Source organism: Lissotriton vulgaris, chromosome 2_1, assembly GCF_964263255.1.
Source record: "Lissotriton vulgaris chromosome 2_1, aLisVul1.2, whole genome shotgun sequence".
NCBI classification, from domain to species: domain Eukaryota; kingdom Metazoa; phylum Chordata; class Amphibia; order Caudata; family Salamandridae; genus Lissotriton; species Lissotriton vulgaris.
Genome location: NC_141687.1, coordinates 1,059,780,585 through 1,059,804,318, shown reverse-complemented (window position 1 = coordinate 1,059,804,318; position 23,734 = coordinate 1,059,780,585). Strand labels below are relative to the sequence as shown.

Below are 23,734 nucleotides of genomic sequence, written 5' to 3'. Positions count from 1 at the left end.
GTCTCTTCAGTGCTTGGCTATAGATGCTGGGGCTTTCTGTGAATCCTTGAGGTGCGCGTGAAAATTTGAAACTGCGTCCATTTAAACTGAATCCGAAGAGATATTGGCTCTCTGGATCAATAGGCACTCTGAAGAAGGCGTTCTTGAGGTCAATTACAGTAAAGAACGTTGCTTCTGAATCAATAGCAGTCAATAAGGATGAGATGTCGGGAACCACAGGGTACTGTGGAATAATGCATTTGTTCAGTTCTCTTAGATCAATCACCAGCCGATATACTGGCGGTGCATTGGGGTCAGTACGTTTAAGAATCGGAATAATGGGTGAATTACAGATATTGGAGTCGGTCTCTACGACCACTCCCTGGGTAATGAGCTCTTCAATGATTTCCAGTAAAGCCACTACAGCATCGGGTGGTAACTTGTATTGTCTGATTCGTGGTAGTACAACTCCTGTCTTGAGTGTAACACGGTATGGTGTGATATGCATACAACCTACATCAGTTGGGCCTTTTGCCCATAGGTGATCTGGTACATTTTTCCATCTGACATCGAATTCTCGCAAAACATAATGACCCTTGAAATCCCGTAGAAAGAGTCTAACTCCCTCCGGGGAACAGCAGATTATAGCTCCTAGAGCCTTCAATGTTTTAATTCCTAACAGATTTTCTGGACATGATTTCGTAAGTAACAAGTCTGTAACACGTGATAATGGACCCACAGCCAGGGGGACTGGTTCAGATACTTCATTTACAATGGGCTGTCCTGAAAAGCCAAGGGAAACATTCTGTGAGCCTGAGAGGGGTGCCCCTGGGACTTCATTATGACTTATTGTTGTGCGGCTTGCCCCTGTGTCAATTAAAAACTTTCTGTCTTTTCCCAATACTTGACTGTGTACATAAGGACCCTCTTGATCTACAGGAATCTCAATAAGAGGCAAACCAAACTCCCTCTCTAGGCTGTTTCATGTATATCGTGGATAATCGGGGTAAGCGGACTGGGCATACTGGTACATCTGTTGTGAAACTTGCTGGGACGCGGCAATGGGCTGTGGCTGTGATACCGCTACTGTCTGTGCTGGAGGTGAGGAAGCATGCATAGGCTGTGTATTCTGTGAAGACTGATGCTGGTTATGGTCTTGTCTAGGCGGATGCGGTCTTTCTTTAGTTTTACCTGTCGCTATGTTATGTTTCAGAACGGGGCATTCATGTACGTAGTGACCTGGCTGCTTGCAATAGTTGCATGTCCCTTTAACGGGAGCTGCGGCGTGACCTGTCTGGGTCGTACCCTTTCTATTCCCGTCGGTATGGACCGACTGGGCTACTAACATTTTCATTTTCGTGTCTTTCATACGTTTCTGTTCTTGATCCTGTTCTTCTCTAATTCTATTCTGATGGTATTGTAACATTTGTAACATTTGTGACGGCGTGTTTGCTTGCCATGTACTCTCCACCTTGTATACATGATTCTTAACTGCTAACAGGGAATTCTCAACTAACTTTGATACAAAAAGATGCGGGTATGATTCGCTACTTGGTTTAAGACCACTATTAATAATAAAACATTTCTCGAATCTTGAATAAAAGTCACTAGTATCTTCGTCGGGCTTCTGTTTACATGCTGAGATTGCATCCCAGTCTTCTTTTCTAGTTGCCAATAATCTTGGCAGAACCTGTACTATTAAACCTGGTAATGCTTTAGTTTTGTCCCCAAGGCCTACCCCTGGGACACGTTTATTCTCTTCGTCTTCTATTTCTGCCCATACAATCTTTTTCTCTCCCACCTCCCATTCCTTTTCCTTTAGTTTCTCGTAGATGCCCGTGGGCAGCAGCACCTTTAACATTTTCATGATATCATCATATGTGTAATCCCCCATCAGTAACATGCCTTTAAGCTCTCTGTGGAAACCTGCAGGGTCTTTATCATGGCTCGGGACTAGTTTCTTCATTTCTAACAGTTCTAACTTGGTCAATGGCGTGTGTACATATACATGTTTCAAGAGATTGTCCGTACCCATAACTGGGTGTACTTCTCGTAAGGGGTTCTGACTTTCAATGCCACTCAGGCATTGCATGTGATACGTTTTCCTTTCTGGGGGCGGAGCAGGAACATATTCAGAGCTTATGAAAGTGTTATATCTATGTCGTTGTTCTAGAATTATTTGTATTAAACTTGGTGCTTAGACCTCTCCATGAGTAATGCTTCTAATAATTCGGGTAAGGGACCTGGGTCCGAATGCTGATTTCTGTATTTTATGAGAAGGTGCTGAATCATGTATACACCTGCTAATTTCTGCTCGTCTGGGGAGAGGTTCAGAAATGTCTGCGCTACTGTGTCATCATTATATATGTCTGGATTTTCGGCCCATGATATGGCTGACCGGGCTAGTTCTTGTTCATCCATAGAATTGAGTACATGGTACCCTACTCGATCTCGAAGCCTTTTATCAGTTTCCTGGAACTGATGCTCAGCAGAATTCGGATTTGTCAAGGCACAGAAAAGAACTCTCTTGCTTTCTGGACGGATACCTTTCCTAAGGTAATTTCCTTTACCTACATATGCTATAGTGTCTACAGTTTCTTCTGGTTCTTCATGTTCTTCTTCCCCCTCGGAGGAAGCCTTCTCTTTCTCTTTTTGGTGTATTTCTATCACTGCTTTTCTAATTTTCTTGTACATACTAGCTATGCAAGTTCCCTTGTCGTGTTTTCCTTCAGATATATTTTGACCCCACTTGTTTAATGCATCTAATTCACTCTGATCGGTCCCAGGCCTATCTCGTTCCCTTATTAAGCAATTTATGCAAAAACGTAGTATCTGTGCTTGAACGTCAACTTTCTGACGCTCCATGGCGTCTTTAATACTGTCGGGGTCTTTCCCAGTCTGAACAAACTCATATATTCTATCTAGGCGCTCCTTCATTCCTGCATAGCACAGCAGGAAATCAGTGGCAGATCTTAACCGTAGTGATGCCATCACCATTATATCGTCTTTGCCGGGTACTGGATCATATCTGCAAACTGAAATGGTTTCTTTAAACATGTCAAGACGGGGTGATTTGAACGAAAAAGGATTCCGCAAGTCCCCAAGCGGTAACCTGCGTGTCGGTGGCGGGGTGTGAAGACCCCCGGTAGCACCCCCTGAGGCGGAAGCTTGAGCATTATTTCTTTGTGGAGTCTGTACCTGAACTTGAATGTGTCTTTTAGTAGGATCAGGTAGAAGTGGTTTCGGTGGATCAGTTTTAGGTACGGGAAGTGGTGGAGCTGGTGGAACAGGGGAAACCTGTCGTAATACTGGTAGAATATGATTTTGGGGCGGGTTACCACCCCCGTCCCCGTCGGTAGGCAGGGCGCGAACAGGCAGGTTGGTGTAAGCGGGTGCTACATCCTCTAGATAGGCATTCAGGAATATGTCTTTAGTGGTCCTATGAGTTACTTTGGTTGGAACCAATGGGGGCGGTAGGTCTTTCGGTATTTCTGAAATGGCCTCAGGTGAACCCTCGGCCACGAGATACATACCGTTTACGAGATTATTTCGTGCGCGGTCTATCTGTTCAGTTTTTACTCGATCCCCTCGGTAACTAGTTCGTTTTCTTGGGCTTTCTCTGATTCTTTAAGTCTGTCTTCTCTACGTAATGTTCTTTCAGCACGCTTATGTGATTCCTTACGCCAAAACTCTATGGCGTCCTTCTGAGATTGTCTGGCTTTCTTTTTCCATAGTGCTTCCTCTACCTTCATGATGCACTCGGCATCCCATGTTCCGGTAACGGGCCATCTGTGTCTTTCGTCTAGATGTTTGGTATAGTCAGCCCATAAATCGAGATATAATATGGCATCTATGCCATGCTTGTGGTACATAAAGTTACCTGGGGTGTCCCTAGGGGGGATAGGAATTTCTTCCTCTAGTATCCCTTTCCTCGTTCCTATCTGCTTTAACTTGTTGAAAAACGGCATCTTGTTTACTCGGTACTGAATGCTCGATCCTTGCTACTTAATACTGAATACAGCTAGTTATACAAGAAAACATAAATGCACATTAGGAATCAGTCACACTCATACCACGACATTAATTACATGAAAAGACATTTTGAAAACATATATGACTACCCCCTATATCGGATGTACTGCTAAACAGCACAGATACACTGCTAAAGCGGTGCAGAACGGATGTACTGCTAAACAGTACAGATACACTGTCTAAAAACAGTGCAGACCGGACTTGTGTACCCAAACCCGTCTAGATACGTCCCAGCAATGGTACTCACCGGGAAGCACGGAAACAGAAGGCCTCGGAAAACTCGACTGGACTCGACACTTCGGAAAACTTCGGAAAAACTTTGGAAAACCTCGGAAAACTTCGGAAAACTGGTGGGCCTCTTGACACCTCGGACCTTGCTTCTTTCGGCTGGGCTCTGGTCGGGATCCTCCGCACTCCTCACCGCCTCGTCTGGGTACTGATCGTAATCTTCGTCACCTCCGTGGGCCAGAGGGAGATACAGGAAATCCTGCCGGTACGCGTAGTTTCCTTCTAGCTGATGGCAGGGGACAGAGTTTACAACGCACCAACCGGCGCGTGAGGTGGGGGAGGGGTCCCTATTCGGGCGCCAAAATGATGTAAATATATAATTTACCGTCGAAATTTCTATGCAGGTAAGTACTTAGTCAATAATAACTCAATCGGAAAGAAAGAAGACAGAGTCCGTGGTGTTAGAGTTCTTAGGGTTTTTATTCCTTAAAAAGGAATGGTCAAGACCAGGATATCATATTCTTCCCACCACAGGGGTGGAAGAAGGGATAGAGCGCGCTACATTTTATTGACAGTACATAGCTTATATACTTAATTCATGTCATAGAAAACAGTACAGTAGGCGTAGCAGCTGAGAGAAGACAAGATAACAGTAGCCACGTGTTACTAGTACGTAATCAGAAGGCGTGGACTAGGCGTGAACTGGAGGTGTGTGCTAGAAACGTCACAGATAGGTGTCACAAAAGGGGTGGCACTAAGCAGAAAGTTGCAATGTCAGCAGAAATCAGAGGCTTGGATGCGCGCGCAGCTGCATGACGTGTGATGGACGTGAAACTGGAGGGTGCAGGGGGCTTGACATTTGTACTGCCGGAAAGAGACAGAAGTCTGGCATGTCAGATCAACTTGTGCTTCTATCATATCTGATATCTGGTGTTTAGGAACTGAGCTATCTGGGCGGAAAGGTCTCTGGGGCAGAAGCTATTCTATACTGACTGTGAGTGCGTGTATAAGCGCCTGAGTGTCTGCATAAAAAGCGTGGGGCATGGGCCTTCCATGGGAGCATGGCAACAGAAGCTATGAATTACTTGCACGGAGACAGGTCGGCCCTTTGGCCCTGTAGCTGAGGGGGATGTTTACTGAAGTTAGCAGGCAGGAATGTATTTTCGAGGAGCGGAACAGATAACTCGAAGGTTATAGTCAGTCTTGGCAGGCAGCAGGCTGAGCTGAGCGCGCTGGGCCGCGCTAGAAGTAAGGCAGAGTTCACGGGTACGGGGGCAGCCTGGGCAGCCTGGTCTGAGGCTCCCAGAGTCAGGAGGGAGAAAAAGGCTCGATGGCAGATATTCTGGGCCTACTTTGCCAGAGCTGGAAAAACATGTAGAGTACACTACAAAAAGACGTTGGCATAGTATACTTAGGAACGGACTATCTAACCCATTCAGGATGGGTCTGAAAGAGGACATGTTAACGTTGGACGCAAATGTATTTGCGTCTTCATAGCTGGTACAGGAGGGAAGTTACATGCACTTTAACTCGTACATGGAGACGGTGGGGTACACGCTAGGGAACACAACTTGACCAAAATTTATATTTCCTCAAGACCTTACTACTGGATTTATTTTTTAATACAATCAACGTAACGAGGATTCTCTCCTTGACTCTGGACATCAACCATATTGTGAAATATTGAAAGTAATTCAATTTTGAGTTTCACTCAAACACCAATGAAATACAGGCATGCATGTTGTGTACTGTAATAGACATTTTTACTTGTTGTTTACAGCACCTAACAACAAGAGATGAATGTAATCTAGATGAACCCAAAATGGAACTAAAGAATTCATCTAATAAAATGCTAATAAACATCCACAAACTACACATTTTAAAAGAAATAAAATATTCGTAAATGTACATTTAAATCTAAACATTTTGGATGGTATTAAAATAATGAAGCTGCAATGCAGTGATAAATAAACCAGGTAGCATGTTGGGTGCATTCTAGGTAAGAATATTCAGGACATAAAATGAAACCTTTTCTTCTGGATGCATACTTAGTCATATTCGTCAAACTATTTGGCTCCAAATTAGACTAAATAATGATACTTCACTCCCTTCCCACCAAACAGGAACTGCAGATATTGTAATCTTTTACGACTTCAATGGCTTACTACAGAAAGCAAGCATTGGCAAACCCCACAGGTCTGGTGTTAGCCAGCAGCATTTTGACTTTGTCAATGCTTGTTTTGCAAATTTTTTTTGTAAAACTGTGTTTTTGAAACGCTACTGGTCCCTCACCAATAGAAGAAAAATAACCATTACAAGCAAAAATATTTTTGGCCTCACAAAGCACACTTTGCCATAGTAGCCCCTCCAACTGAAAGGAATTACTTTGTATGGATCGTTGTGAAAGAGCAAAATTCCATCACTCACAGTGAAGCTAGCCAATGGCTGGAGTGGACTGACCCACTGTCCCAAGTTGCATGCTTTAGTGGATGGAAGAAAAATGAGAGTGACACAATAACAGACCAGTTAGACGAAGAGCGCCTACTGAAAGCATAAAAATATATAGAAACATGTCACTTAAGTAAAATCAAAATGTCTTGACTAACACCAGATTTAAAATGAATCGCAGATAGAGCTCAACTCAATTTGCCTTCTGTATTCAGGAAAGTCTAATATGGGGAGGTTTACAAAAACCGACTTGATAAATATTTTGCCGAAAAATCAACAAATCGATGATGGGACAAACCATATTCTACTCAGCTACCAATGTCTGGAAAGCTTCACCAGCACACATTTGCATACTGAAATTCCTCTTTAGTTAAACCAACTTCAACATGCATCTTATCCACAAGATATTTTGCACTGCTTTCTCCCCTGATTTCTAGAATTTGTATAGCCAGGACAATTAGCACTATATTAGAATTAACACAAACACATGAAAATAAATTGCTATAAACACCCAAAATTAAACATCCGCTTCCATTTATTGCTAATTTTATTTCAATGACCATTCTATAATGGGCAATCTTATGTTGCCTGGTTATTAAAACAGTGGTACGAACAAGATGCAAATACCAATTAAAGAAATTGAATAGCTCATATTTCTTCTTTTACTTGTAAAACTGTTCAAGGTTTTGAACAGGGCCATCGCTACATTAGATTCCTAAATTTTATTTGAATGTATTTTATACACACATCATTGTAAGTCTACACATATTTTTATGGGGTCTTTTGTGAGAATTTATGGAGTCTGGCTCAAAAATAAAACTACCGTATGTATTCGAATTTATGATATATGTTAGGATAATCTGTTCAGGAAAACGACCTTGCAAATCAATGTCTGTCTTAAAGGGCTGCTGCTTGAATACCACTCTCTAGCAGGCCTCTGCTTCACTCTCTAGCAGGCCTCTGCTTACATACTATTTACAACCAGGGTTGCGGCTGCAGCTTCAATACTACTCATCAAGGTTGCCGTTTCAATTCTACCTGTTGGCAGGGCTTTCTCTTCAATACAACTTTCTAAACTGCCTGCTGCTTCATTACTGCTTACTCAATATGCCAATGCGTCAACAGCTCTTGCTGGCAGAGTTGCTGAGCAACAATATCAACAAGCATTTGCAATGCAATAGGTCTCGCATTATTGAAGTTTGAGCTATTGACATTATTAAATAATGCAACAACAATAGCTCAGACTTTAATAATGAGAGACCTATTGCATTGCAAATGCTTGTCTTTTTATATAAGGATATTTATTTATTTTATTTATTTATTTATTTATAACAACTCGTATACCTCGGAGCACCCCGCGGGACTGTGACAGAGAGAGACGGAGCTACGGACACGAGAGGGCGCTAGTGAGCTGCGAGAGAGCAGAGAGAGCAGTAACGGAAGGAACGGCAGCGAGCAAAAACGCCGTCGCCATTTCACCGGGCCTGCCAAGCTGCCTAAGCCGCACAAACTGCCTAAACTGATCACCGCGGATAGTCGTTAACTGCTGGTGTGAGCCGGGGGGGTCGTTGGACATCACGGGGACATCGCAGGATAACCGGACAGCAGCGGGATACGGCGGTGTGGTGGTGAGACGAGGTGAGGCACATTGTACCAGCGTTTCGCGTCTTGGCGTTTCGGAACGCGGAACGCGCTGCCCCTAACCTCCTGAGCCTTCTGTGCACGGATATAATCCGGACATAATTCCCCACGAGTGAAAGAAGAAGGGGGGGCAAGGGAGCGAGGGAGTGTTGGCAGCTACTACAGCCTATAGACTACAGTGTATTTGCGGACATCTGCAGATTACTGGGGTACGAGTCAACTTTACCCCTGATTATTCAAAATCAATTCCCCCTGGTGCCTTGACTGTTGGCTGTTCTACCAAATTTATAGTATCACTGAACCATTGAACTTGAACATGATGAGTGTTTGCTGCCACTATTGAACTCGATGAGTGTTTGCTGCCACTACTGAACTTGATGAGTGTTTGCTGTCAGTGGTTAGTAGAGAGCAGCATCAGTGAATGAGTGACAGAGTCAATAGCCAAGTAAAACGCTAGCAATAAAAACGACAGACCAGCAGATCCTCTCACATAAGAGAAACTTAATAGGGATAAAGCAAACAATCCCCTCAGTATAACCCCATAAAAGCGTATGGGCCCCAAATTAAGATAGAAAGTAAGGAAGGACACGCAAGATACCAGCCTGGAGACGAGCGAAATACTGGTAGGATCCAGGTTAAGGGAAGAGAGTCAAGAAAGTTTGATTTCCCAGGAGAACATTTCCGAGGGGAGACGCAAGAAAGGGAAATGTAAAAAAGGATCAAAAAAGGTCCGCAAGCAAAAAAGGGGTGCTCCTTAGTATCTGCTAAAAAGAAGACCACCGAGCCTTCTAACCCTGTAAAGGACTTCTTAGGCAAACACTATAAAGCCAAAAGCCATCTGCAATTATTGTGGACTCGGATGAGGAGGAGGGCCCAGAGACAACAAATAAGGAAATAGATGCTGTGCCCCAAGGTGGGATCAAAACCTGAGAGAGAGGCCAGAAAAAGAACTGGAAGATGAGATGGAGGATCCTCTGTTAATAAATCTATCACGTCACAGTCAGAATTCAAATCTGTTGGTACCACGGCTCTCTTCATCACCAAAACTGTTTTCTTTTCAAGCCTCGGGGAACGAAGAGCATATGAGAAGAGACAGCCTTGAGACAAGTTTATTTGGGGGGCAACCTCAAACCAAGTACAACTGAGTGAAGGAAGGGGAAATAACTCAAATATGCAGTGCCCTGGAAAAAACGGAAGTCATATAACCCCTGACAGAAATAGCCAACAGGACTCCGATCTCTCAGCGGCCCCTACCACCTCAATGATGGACCTGCTTTTAATGTTACAATAAACTCTGCAAGGGATCCTCGAAGTTTCTCTACTGAACAACGGGGTTCTGAATGCCCAAAAGCAATACCTAAAGAAGATTGAGGATGAGCTGACTGGAATTAAAGGACAAATGTCTACTTTAATAAGACCAGTAGGAAGCCCCCAGGTTACCGAACAAAACCTGGGGAGTGATCTGGTAGAGCCTTCAGATAATGCGTATATTTCTAGGCGCCCAATGCTGGTAAGAAGGAGATGTGATCATGCAAGAGCCCACAACAAAGGCAGGGCAGGCAAAAAGCAGGCCAGACAGGTAGCGCCAAGGGAAAAGTCGAAGACAAAGGAATCCAGAGGGACATTAAATGTCATGGACCGGTCCTTTGTCTCGTCCAGACCCCTGGAAATAGAAATGAAAAGGAAGGCTCAAAACACACAGAAAAAGACACAGAAAAAGGGTCAGAATGACAAGGCCCCAAAAGAGACAGTAGAAAAGAGCAAACCTATAAGTCAGAGAATAACTACCTCACTAAAAAGACAAAGGCAGACCCCCCCCCCCCCAGAGTTATCGTAACCTGGAAGATACACCGAAGTTGTATAAGCTAGAAAAGGGAGCAACAGGGAAGAAAGGACTAAGACAGATAACTATAGTGTCCCCAGGGAAAGGAGAAGATCAGGTGAATAATAAATGGGTCTACTTAGAACCAGCTGCATAAGGCCAAAGGGGAAAGAAGTCAAGAAAAATAAAACCCCTAAATAGATCACAAATATTGGCGATCTTCTCTAAGTGTGTAAGCCTGAGTGGGATCGATACAAAAGACCTAAGACAGGTGGGCTTCATAGATAGCAAGCCAGGTAGGGAAATAACAAAAGTTTTGTTATACTCAGATCAGGTAAAAAAGGCAATTTTGAAGGCAGCCGGTGAGATTCTCCAAGAGGGAGTAAAGGTGCTCTCCGAAAAGGACTTAAGGGGAAGGCACTACCAGGAAGGGACTTCCTAAACTGTCACGCTGGTCTGAGGGAGAGACAGGTGAGACTACATCAGGGAAATGAGGAAGGGGGTAACCGACTAAAGGTAGTGATAAACAACACTGTGAAAGAGGATTGGTGGGGCAATTGGAGTCAATGTAGCTATTTAGGTGATTCAATCGAGTACGAGCTGGATGGAAGTGGGGGACTAAGTGAGATAGAATAGGAGAGAGGGGTGCCGTCTGCCCTAAGTCTCTTAACGTGGAATATAAATGGGCTAGGCAAGGACTTAAAAAGGGAACAGATAAAGTCACAAGTAAACGAAGTAGCAATTGCCTGCCTACAAGAGACTTGGGCGTGCAGCGAAACCCCTATCTTCGAGGGCTACTACCAGCTAAATCGACCGGCAACAAGACAAAGATTTGGTCGCCCTTCGGGGGGAATAATGACGCTTATCTCAACGAAAATATTAAGGAATGTGACATTGTTAAAAGTAAAGTGTAAATGGTAATTGGTGTGCAGGATAAACCATCTCAATCAGGATAAGCCATATGAAAAGTTAATTGTCATAAATGTATATATACAGTGGGACAATGTAGGCGACTATGTAACAGAGATGGGTAATTTCAAACAGGATGTAGAGGACATCTTTGAAAAGTACACCTCAGACACATTATTAATTTTAGGGGATTTTAACCATAAGTTATATCCAATGAAGACCGATCGTTGGAACACAGAATTATTAGATACCTATGGAATAAGATATGCTAATTTTCCACTATGTGACCCTTCAAAGCTGGATTGGGAATTGGCCAATTATTTGGGGGAAAGGGTCTATTTTGCCTAAATGGCAGGTTTAAATCAGACTGCCCTGCAAAGAAGACTTTTAAAAAAGGAGCACAAAATTCCCCAATTGATTATGTCTTTACGCCAGCTTGGAATTTCCCCTTATAGTGCAAGACTTCAAGGTATCACACGGTGAGAGTAGTGACCACAACCTACTCTCCGTGAGATTAAAATGGGGAAGGGTGGAACTAATGGAGAAGGTGATTCATGTGGAAAAGTTAAAATCGTTCCAACAAAAGACAGAATTAGTAAATCTAGAAAAATTAAATTTAAAATGGTACGAGGAGAAAATCGCCCAATCAGTCCAATGCCTTAGGATAGAATTAAAAAAGAATAAAAGAAAAGGCTTAATAAATCGTGCCAGTCGTCTGAAATGGTTCTCAATGGACTGTCAAATTAAAAAAAGGAGATAAGGGCAGAAGCTAGGAAACAGAAGAAAGAATTTAACCTAGAGAGGAAAAAACATTATTTTCCTAAAAGTAGAGTTTAAAAAGATGGTCCTTTACGCAAAAAGCGAGTATAAAGAGAAATGCTGGGGAGAGCTGCTAGAATCAATCGAAAATAAGAACTTGAGACAATTCTGGAAATTGATAAAAGCAGCATCGTCTCCCCCAGCTAGAGACATGATTTGCGTCGTAAGTGAGGCAGCCTGGGATAAATACATAAGGGAATTGTACGAAGCGAGATTAGCTTCAGGAGCAAGAGTACCCCCAGGTTGACAGAAAACTTCAGATGAATTTAAATTAGACTTCGCAGAAGACCGCGTTGCAGAAATAATTAAGAAGTTGAACATAACTGGAGCGACAGAGCCGGATAACCTTCCGGCCATAATTCTTAAATCCCAAACAAAATGGTGGGCAAAGTTTTTTTCCCACCTCTTCCATTTAGTTCTAACAGAAGGAAAAATGCCAATAAATTGGAAGGGGGCAATAATCAGACCTATCCACAAAAAGGGTAGCCCAGGGGAACCACAAAACTATAGATTGATAAATCTCCTGGATATAGGGGAAAAGGTCTTCTCAAAACTAGTCTTAAATAGATTAAATGACTGGGTTGAGGAGAACTCAATAATACCGATCGAACAGGAAGGGTTCAGAGCAGGACACTCAACAATAGACCACTGCTTCTCCTTATGGGCTATGGCAAGGAAGTCGACGGAGCAGAACGGAAAACTCTGTTGCTGCTTCGTGGACTTCCGAGCCGCATTTGACTCTGTGGACAGGGACTGTATCTGGGAAATATTAACAAAGAAAAATATCCCAAGAGACCTGTTGACGGTACTAAACGAATTGCACTGGGAAAATTGGGCCCAAGTGATCAGGGATACTGAGGGGTCACTGACGCCGAAAATTCCAATTGGGAATGGACTGAGGCAAGGCTGCGTTTTGGCCCCTCAGTTATTCTCCATCTTCCTATCAGAATTACCAAAATGCCTAGAAGTGAAGGGTAGTGCCAGTCCAAGAACGGATGGCAAAAAGGTGCCGTGTCTGCTATACGCAGATGATCTAGTAATAGTGGATCAAACAGAAATTGGCCTTCAAAGGAAATTAAACTCTTTTAATGAATAGTGTAAGAAGTTATTTTTAAAGGTAAATCTAGACAAGACGAAAATCCTGTGCTTAGGGGAAAAAAGTGATTATGTTTAATTGGTTTTTAGGATATCTTAAATTAGAATCTGTAAATGAATACCGATACCTAGGTGTGTGGTTCGATAAAAAATTAAATTGGCAAACTCACCTGGAAGCCCAAAAAGCAAAGTCACAAACTTCAATTGCTGGTTTAAAAATGTTCAATCAAGATTATGGGGATAAGTCTCATCGACCACTATTGAAAGCTTTTAATGCGATGATCCCACCACAAGTCCTCTACGGAGCAGAAATCCTTTATTTGAGCAGTAAGGGAGTCTGGGACCTGGAGGAAGGAAAATGCTTAAAAAAGCTCTTATCCCTACCCCCATTGGCAATGGTGCAAGCCATAAGAACAGAGCTAGGGACAACTGCTTGGGGGGTCCAGGCACAATGTGCAGTAATTAGATTTTGGAAACGTCTTGAAAATGATCAAAAAGTTGCCCATTGGTGTTGAAATGAAATACAACATAGTGACCTAAAATGGGCAAAGATGTGTAGGAGGAGAATGTTACAGGCCTGCGAAAATATAAAAGTGGATATATCTCGTGATTCGCTAACAATCGAGTGCTCAAAACATGAGCTAAGAACCAAAGGTCAAGCCGCTACTAGAAGCACGGATAGGGAATATCTTGGCAAAAACATATCGGTGGAGTTTATGATGAATGCATGGGCAAAGGAAACCTGGTTCCCTTACTTGGATCTATTGCCTAACCCGTGGTTTAGGCAACAGATCCTAAGGTTACGCATTGGGATCAACCCATGGATATCAAATAAAGAACTCAAAACAAAAATGTTGGACCCTAATGGGCACTGTAAATGCAGGTTGGGTACAAAAGGGGATACCTTGCACTTTTTGTTGGACTGTACAAATATTTTAGAACAGCGTAAACTTTGGCTGCGTCCAATATTCGTAAAATATGATATAAGAAATAGGAGACAAGCACTTGATCTAATTACAGAACTTCCAAGCATTGATATTTAAATCGGACTTGGGAAATTTATAAAGGTTGTACAGAGTTTTATAATAAATCAGGAATACATTTTAAGGTTTTAAATAGATCTGTGTCTAGAGATAACCGTTTTTATAAGTTTTTAAGGATAAAAATCATGTGGAGTAATTGATAATATGTGTATCCAGTTTTAAATGTTATACGTTTGAAAGAAGTCCATTTACACCTTTCTTTTAAAGGAATGAGATCTTAATGAGAATTTTGTATGTATTGCTGCTGATAGATATTAATTTTAATGTAAGTAAGTACTGTGTATTGGTTTAAAGATTACGATCTAAATAAACTTACCCTTTGAACTCATATAGCGCGCAAATACCCCGAGGTGTCTTGGCGCTATATAAGAAAGAAAAGCCAGTTCCCGTTTTCCTTGTTTAACCTGTGGCCCTGTGCATGCTCCTTGACCTGCCCTTCACCCTGGCAGCTGGCTCTGGCAGCAGGAACTGTGACATCAGAACTCAACTGTAATAACTTATTACAGCTGAGCAGCTATGTCACAAGTCACCTGTAATAAGGTAATTAGAGAATGGCATTTATAGAGAGATTGCAGGCTCCTTTACATAATAATAAAGTAATATCTATATCTGGTGCAAACCCCTATGTTCTACTATAATCTCTGTTCAGCCTATAAGCATACAAGTTATTTGTTGTGAAGCGCTCCGATATCCTGGGTTCCAGGTAGCGCTATATAAAACTCCTAAAATAAAATAAATAAATCTGTAAATAAATTGTACTTGTCCAGTTAAGGAGATCTATCCTTGGGGTGCACGGGGTAGATTCACCTCCTCTAGTTATAAAACTTTATGTTAAGCGTTCAATCCGTATCTGTGCGGTTAAGCCACTTAAAACCAGTTTTCCTAGACATTTTTTAGAGCCTTCCTGACACAAGTGGTTTGATAACCTACCAACCCCCGAGTCTACTGCAGCGCTCTGTTGTTCTTCAAATCTATGTTTAACCCTACTGACTCTACTCTCGCCTACTAGCCAGCAGCTGCATGCTCCCTTCCCTCGTTACTTTCTCTTCCACAGCCTGCTCACTAAACACAACAACCCCTCCCCTGGCAGGTGCTCACGTGCAAGGGACAGAAAAAACAGCTGACGGGCCTGCCATTATTAAATGAACAGAAGGTCACCACGAACTAAAACTAAAACAATGTATAAGCAGACTGAAAAGTATTGTCTAGAGAAACTTACTGCAGATGGATGAGTGGTAATAAAGGGGAAACATCTTTTAAAATATAAGATACTGTTTCCTTATGTGGCTCGTGTGGTCACCGGTCAATAAGCCATAAATGCAAGAGCTAAATGTGTATGGTGAGATGTGTCAATAAGTTATAAATGCACGGACCTAATGCGTGCCGTGAGAGGTGTCAAATACGTCATAAATGCAAGGACTTAATGTGAACCATGAGACGTGTCAAATCTATCTATACTACTATTATAAAGAGAGAACTGTGTCCTTTGAGCCAGGTAAACTCGAAAAGTACACCACCAATCCAAACACCCAAGACCTATTTGAAAACCTCAGGGCAAGCAGAAGGACATAGGTTATACATAAATAAAAAATATACGTTGTTTAAAAATTTAGAAATAAAAATAAAGTAGTGCCTTGCAAGTAGCGCCGGCAGCGACGTCTACGTGATGACATCGGGAGTGCGGAGAGGAGCGGCGTTCAGGAGCAACAGGAAGAGCGGAGGACATGAGCGCGGGGAGGAGCGGCGGTCAAGCGGTGAGGAGCAGCGAGAAGCGGAGGAGCAGTGGAGCGGTAAAATCAGCAGCGCGGGGAGGAGCGGCGGGTGAGGTAAGTGAAGCAGCCAAGAGCTGCGGGTGCGCACCGAGGGACGGGCGGGAGCCATGAGTGCACACAAGCCCAAAATGCTGCACCCAGCCCCCTTCTGCCCCGGGCAACGTCGGCGGGTGAGGTAAGTGAAGCAGCCAAGAGCCGCGGGTGCGCACAGAGGGACGGGCGGAGGGACGGGCGGGAGCCATGAGTGCACGCAAGCCTGAAATGCTGCCCCCGGCCCCCTTCTGCCGCAGGCAACGCTGGGGCAGGCTGCTAGTACTACTATTATAAAGAGAGAACACAAACCTTTTGGCAAGGTAAACTCGGGTACCACAGCACCAATCCACACACCCAATACATTGTTGTAATCCTCAGGGTGTGCAGATGGACATGGGCTATAGAAAATAAAAAAAAAAACGTAAATGTAAAAATATAACTTTAAAAAAAAAGTAGTGCCCTGAAAGTAGCGCCGGCCGCGACGCTGACGGCCACGACGTAGCGCTGGCCGCAACGTACGTGATGACGAGGAGGAGCGGCGGTGAAGTGAGGAGCTCGGGGAGGAGCGGCGGCTCAGGTAAGGCTCTGGGACATGGGAAGGGAGGGAGCTGGTGCAGGAGGTTGGCCCGGAACAACTGCGGTAAGGCTCAGGGTCTAGGGGCAGCATTTCAGGCTTGCCTGCACTCCCGCCCCGGCCCCCGCCCGCCACGACATTGTCCGGGACACAGACAATGTCGTGGCGGGCGGGGGCCGGGGCGGGAGTGCACGCAAGCCTGAAATGCTGCCCCCAGCCCCCTTCTGCCCCAGGCAACGCTGGGGCGGGCTGCTAGTAGGTCATAAATGCAAGTCCCTAAAGTGTACCATGAGACGTGTCAATAAGCCATGAATGGAAGGACCTCAGGAGTCGTGACAGCCGCGATAAGGTCAATAACACCAACGCTATTGTACGCTTGCGCCTCCTAGGCGGGCTGTTTCCGCTGTTTATCTCGCAAAATGTGGAAAACTGGGTTTTCCACAGGGCAACAGAGAGGGCAGTGCGGTGCGACACAGTGATCACAGAGCAGACTAAATACCTGCGTTGTCCCACGAGCGGCCAATCAAAAGCAAGTGTGCGCTGCTTCAACTTCAAAAATGAAGGATTTCTTAAAAAACAGACAAAAAGTAGGGAGCGAATTTGTGACATCAACGCTTGAGTAATCGAGGTAATAACATAGTATTATAAAATTACCATCTTTAAATACCTCTTGGAGTGTCAGGTGTTCCGTGTCGTGGATCAGTACAGACCACGCATTATTTGTAACCCGTATTTATATTAAGAGTATCGCCTCCAGAAAGATGAAATACATACTCAGCCATGCTGGGATGTAGTTGCAGCTTCGACAGAGCACCATTCTCACCAGGCGCGTGGGGGAGTGGTGGAGGGGAATCAGGAACATGTAGTGTTGTAAAACTAATGCGACACCAAAAATTCCTGGATTCAAATAATGTATTCCAGAAGGGTCCGGACCTTCACCAAAACAGCTCCTCTGCTTGCACCCATCCCCTCCTAGAGGTCAGACCCCTGCGACGTTCTGACTCGGGGAAGGATGACATCTGCTGAATAGACTGATAACATTAGCACAGTACAACACATCTACCCTCTTAAACAAAAAATAGATAAATAAACCTCTGACCATCACTATATAATCAGTAGAAGAAAAATATAACCCAAAATAGGGTAACGGAGAAAATAAAAAATAAGTGTTAGAAATTCAACACTAGAATTAAACTTGGATATAACAAACCTCAGTCATCTTCACATATAAGATTACTCAGTCACTTGAGAGGCCTTCTCGTTCCTATATCCAAACACTGCTCGGACACTGTCTTCCATGCACCAATCAGCAGCCAGGAGGGCTTCCTGCACAGTGCCACCTTCCACAGAAGCATCTGACTCCCAACACACACCCACCGCCGTCCACAGGTACAGGGACACCATCACCAAGACACCTGGTCAGCACACAGAGACAGCAAGAGATGGCACGTTTACTTCACAATCATTTTCACCATCAGTTAAGGGAAAAACATCTTCTGATTGTGACCTCCTGCGTCCTCTGTACGTATCTTCAAGGTTACAGCCATTCTCTTCAAACGTCACACCTTTCCATTGTCCAACCTAACCGTTTTGTGAGCCTCAAACACAGTCACTTTGTGAGCCTCAAACAATGGTCTCTCACTTCCGTGAGCCTCTCAAGGTTTCTTCAGTCTGGCCGCTGTCCAACAGCAAGGTCAGCCGGACTGCAGCCGTGGTCATCATGATGCCCCTTAGTCAGCTCTTGCTCCACAATATGCGCCCTGACATCATCAACAGTATGTTTACTGCGCCTGCCTCAATTAACAAATCAGAATTACCCATCAGCACAATACAACATTATCTTTGGGGCAACCTTTAAAAAAAAAAAAATAGACTTTGAATTTGGCCGCAGTTCGCAGGTTTTATGGCCATAAGATACAACGCTCACGTATGACGGCCACCGGATATCGAGGGAGTGTAGTTTAGTAAACAATTGTAATATCATCGCCAGACACTTCTTTTTTAAATTTAGCAGAGGCATTAAACCACTAATCCCACAATTTCAAAATTACTGTGCAATTTCCAGCAGGACTTCGAGCTGCTCTCATGTTTCTTCTTCCTTTTCAAGAGCAGCGTTAAACCTCCATCACCCCCCACCACCACCCTGGGAAGAGGTCTGTATCTGGCTAGCTACAGACCCGGCCCTAGCCAGGAAAACAAGCACACCAGTGGTGCGCGCGCGCCGCAGCGAGCCATGTGTTTTGCATTATCGTGCACGTATCTGCTCACGATAATGCAAACACACATGTTACCCTGTGGTAACCGACACCAATAGGCCATGAAAGGAGCAACGCACCCGCCTTTGGCCTATTGCGTGCCCAGTTTCTAAAATGCAAGCAGGCACAAGCCAATCCCGTACCAAAAAAGAAAAAGCACACTCACAAGCATGTGCAATTTCTATGTACAGTTTTAAACTTCCTACAAAAGGGCTCTCGCGTGCGCCAGCATTGCTGCCCACTGCAACGCAGGCACGAGCCCTAAAAACAACAAGGTGATGGATGGAATGCTTGAATTAATCCCAGCCACTGGCAATCCCTTGGGCTCCATCACAATCCATTGCTTTTTGTCCATCATGCCCCTTCAGTCTTGACCCTGCTCCTCATGGGAACAGTCCAGCCCAAACTGGCAGGCCAAGTCCTCCCTGAACTGTAACACAAGTAACCCAGGACCGGTCTCGCCCTTGTTGTTGGCTCTTCAGACAGGTATAGCTTTGTTCCAATGGTACAGTGAGCATGAAAGCCCCCTTCTGGGTATACCAACCGCACTTAAAGAGTCAAATGCAAATACAACACAGTGATGGGTGGAATGCTTGAATTAATCCCAGCCACTAGCAATCACTCAGACCGTATCCCATTCCACCTTTTTTCGCCCCCCATGCTACCTCAGTGGCTAAAATTAATTGAAACCTTCCATCAATCACTTTTTTCTATACTTCAGTGTGGCAACATCAGCAAGTGGGGCTGCTGTCTATCATTTCCTGGTGGGCTACGGGGCCAGCACTACTCACCAGTAGGACTGCCCGTTCGAGACACCTCACAAGCAGAGCAAAGTTTTTAATACTAATCAGCTGCAAAGTGTGTCACATTAATAATACTCAATTGTAGTGCTGCAGCTCTAACGCTGCTTGACAGCAGGGTTACCATCTCCATATTAATGCCATACCGAGTCATCACTTAGCTATTACTATCGAACACATAATAATAATAAATATAGGTACCACTGCATTTACTATTTTAATTTAATGTATTTGCGCCGCAATGATCCTCTTACAGTACCACTGTTTTATAACTTTAACATTACAGCTGTAATAATACTTTATGGCTGTAATTGTGCTGTAATGATACCCGCTGGCAACACTGCTGTTTTAGTTGTACTCTATGGCAATGCTGCTATGATAGTTGCACCAGCTGGAAGTTTTAGTGATGTTTCAGTGAGTGTCTATGCCAGCACTCCTGCTTGTTACTTTATTACTGCTGCTGTTGTAATACAACGCTGTGACGAAAGTGCTTCTTTAAGCTTTGCGTGGGTGTCTATCTTTCGATCCCAACTGAGACCTGTCACTTTAATACTTCCTGGTGGAAGCTACTCCCCAGCAGCTGCAGGCGTTTCACTGGTTTTCTGACAGTGCTGTCACTTTCATGTTACTTCTTTTCGGCAGCAGTGCTCTTTTTACTCAACCGTCGAAACGTTGTGTTTCTTACTGTGTTCTGCGAATGGGTTTTCATGGTGTAGTTACTGGGGTCTCAGGGCATGTACATTTCCACCTTGGGGGTATTTGTGAAGGAGTGGCCCAAGTCCAGAACAGCTGTAAACAAGGATGGACCTGTTGAGCTAATGACATGTCCCTTCCTGGTACGAGGTGGGTCGCGGAGCTACTAATTCCTGGCTACTTGGGACTGTCACTTCCTGGAAACCGTGAACATCGGATAGTCAAGTCTAGGATCCCCAGCCTCCCCCTGTCAGATGTCCGGAGCCTGAGTCAGGTCCGCCGCACCAACTCACCGACATCCTGATCGAAGGGGTTGGATCCGAAGAGCGGCATGGTGCCGACCTCCGATCCCACTGTTCCAGGCACCGCTGTCCGCCCTCAGGCCTCTCTTAGCACCTCTTTGGATTTAGGTTAGAGCAACTAGGAAGCACCGCGGACGTCGGAACTGGAGACTCACGTGACCGTGCGTCAACGCACCGGCGCAGTTCCAGCCTCAAGCACCGCCCTCCTGTGACAGATGCTAGGAGAGGCATGTCGAGGCCTTGGATTCTGATTGGCCAAGTGTGACGTACAGCGTTGAGTGGAGAGATGGGAAAAAAGTGTTACGGAAGCAGAGTCCAGATCGCAACCAGAAGAGGGTAATCGGTTGGTGCGTGTTGTCACTGACTGGAGAAGCTGCACGTGTTAACGAAACTGTGACGCATACTGTCCAGGACTGTTGTGTGCCTGATCCCGTTGTGGAATGAACCTTGATATTGCATTGGAAGCAGAGGTCGAAGCGTATTATACAAACAAGCATTTGCAACGCAATAGCTCTCGCATTAGGAAAGTTTGAGCTATTGGTATTGTAAATGACACATTTTTTATTTATGTGTTGGTTTTGAAAATAGCGAAATTAATAGCTTTGTCATTTACAATGCCAATACTTTTAACTTTCGCAAATGTGACACCTATAGCTATGTGTTGTATTTATGTGACTTAGATGTATTGATATTACAAATAACAATGGCTTTTAATTTTTTATAAATTACTAGCAGCCCATCCTGACGTTGTCTGGGGATGGCCGATGTTCAGTGTTGCCTTTACTTTTTGTTTGCGTAGTAATGTGTTTTTAATTCATCCGCAGGTTTTCATTGAGCCACACTTAATTTTGTTTTGCTGTCCTTGTTGAGAGTGTTCCCCCTGTGTGCAAATGTTGTTGTTTCCCAAATGTTGTAATTTGCGCAGCAAGTGCAGCAAGTGTTACAGTGGTCGTTCAGATGTTTTTGCCTGAAATTGCTTGTTTGTGAAAGGGGCTTTCCTTGTTTACGTTTTCGATCCCTTTACTAATGATTTTTTTTTTTATTGGCGCAAGGACTGGCAGTGTTCCACTAATAACGCAGAGTGTTTGAAATTCGGAAGTGTTTGTGTAAGTTTGAAATTTTGTCCGCAGCATATGTAATTATTCGGAGCCTTGTGAGTAAAGTCTCGTTCATGTTCCGTCGATTGGCTTTCTTGTCTAAGAAATGGGCGCCTATTTGTTTATGTTCCTCCCCCTATGACAACGTTGTCGTTTGTCAAATGGTTAAACATTTGTTATATTTTTGTATCGCAACTCGTGTGTGTGTTAATCATTGTGTGTCGTGATTGGTGGGCTGTGCGAAGCAACGCGAATGATAGGCGGCCCTTTTTGTAAGCCTGCCCCCTGTGGCACTGTATTATTATGGAAGGCGCGCCCCTTTTTGGATGTCATCCCACGAAGGCGTTAATGTTTGAAGGGTAACGCCGACGAATGCGCGAATGTCGAGGCGAGTGATAGGCGGCCCTTTGCAAATGCGCGGGATGCACAGTTAAGTGTGTGCCCTGCACAGTGAAATCATTGAAATCGCATTTGCGCTATGCACATTGAAGTGTGTGGTGAAGTGTGTGCCTTGCACAGTGAAATTGTTTGGCATATGTTTATTGTTTGTACTTTGGGCCATGCCCCTGTAAACGCCAACATCTTTTGTTTGACACGCCCCTCTAAACGCCCACATCTTTTGTTTGACACGCCCACGCTAATGCCCACAAGGGACTACTTTCTCACTTTAGGGGTTTTTGCTTTTTTAATGTATATGGTGTCCACATCTATAGCCTATGTCCTTCTGCTACATCTCCCCTTTCAAATGGTGTATTGGGTGTAGTGATTGGTGCAGTACTTTTTGAGTTTACCTGGCTCAAAGGTTTGTGTTCTCTCTTTATAATAGTAGTATAGATTAATACTTTAACAAAAGTTATTGTAATTTATAATGGCAAAAGCTTAAAATGTTATAAATAACTTTCGTAAAGATTATGTTCTGTGTATTTTATTGTGACGAAAATCCAAGAACAGAAGTGAAATATTAACATCTTTTTGTGAAATTTGTGATAAAGCTTGAAACATTGAGAGAACATATTTGAACCAGTTGTTGAATAGTTGCACAGATTGATGCTGTGGTGGTGCTGAGTGATGTTGTGGTGGCGATGAGTGATGCTGTGGCATTCAGTGATGCTGTGGTAGCGCACAGTGATGTTGTGGTGCCCCTGCGTGATGCTGTGGTGGAGCTGAGTGATGCTGTGGTGATGCGATAGATAGATAGATAGAGTGAGGGCGATAGATAGAGTGAGGGGGATAGATGGAGGGAGGACGATAAATAGAGGGCGATAGATAGAGTGAGGGCAATAGGTAGAGTGAGGGCGATAGATAGATAGATAGATAGAGTGAGGGTGATAGAGAGATAGAGTGAGGGCGATAGATAGATAGATGGCGATAGAGTGAGGGCGATAGATAGATAGAGTGAGGGTGATAGAGAGAGGGTGATAGATAGAGGGAGGGCGATAGATAGAGGGCGATAGATAAAGGGCGATAGATGGATAGAGTCAGGGTGATAGAGTGAGGGCGATAGAGTGAGGGGGATAGATAGAGTGAGGGCGATAGATAGATAGACAGAGTGAGGGCGATTGATAGATAGAGTGACGGCGATAGATAGATAGATAGAGAGCGATAGATAGATAGAGTGATTGTGATAGATAGATAGATAGAGTGATTGAGATAGATAGATGATAGATAGATAGGTAGATAGATAGATAGAGTGAGGCCGATAGATAGAGTGAGGGTGATTGATAGATGGATAGATTGATAGATAGATAGAGTGAGGGCAATAGAGTGAGGGCGATAGATACATAGATAGACAGATGGAGTGAAGGGGATCGATAGATAGATAGATAGATAGAGTGAGGGAGATAGATAGATAGATAGAGTGAGGGCAATAGATAGATAGAGTAAGGGCGATAGATTGATAGATAAAGTGAGGGTGATAGATAGATAGAGTGAGGGCGATAGATAGAGAGATAGATAGATAGAGTGAGGGCGATAGATAGATAGAGTGAGGGCGATAGATAGATAGATAGATAGCAAGAGGGTGATAGTTAGAGTGAGAGCGATAGATAAATAGAGAGATAGAGGGGAATAGATAGATAGAGAGATAGAAAGAGGGCGACAGATAGATAGAGTGAGGGTGATAGCTAGATCGATATATAGAGGGCAATAGATAGATAGAGTGAGGCCGATAGATAGAGTGAGGGTGATTGATA

General features: G+C 44.0%; 1 protein-coding gene across 2 annotated transcripts in view; it reads right to left on the bottom strand.

Annotated features, from left to right (window-relative positions):
* Positions 1-20,640, bottom strand: part of LOC147731591 (signal transducing adapter molecule 2-like) — a 520,259-nt gene extending 499,619 nt beyond the window's left edge. For both annotated transcript variants that reach the window (XM_086956701.1, XM_086956702.1), the window contains exon 1: positions 20,437-20,640. In XM_086956701.1, the coding sequence (XP_086812827.1) occupies positions 20,437-20,476 (40 nt within the window). In that variant the 5' untranslated portion in view covers positions 20,477-20,640. The remainder of the gene's footprint in view (positions 1-20,436) is intronic.
* Positions 20,641-23,734: the final 3,094 nt, after the last annotated feature.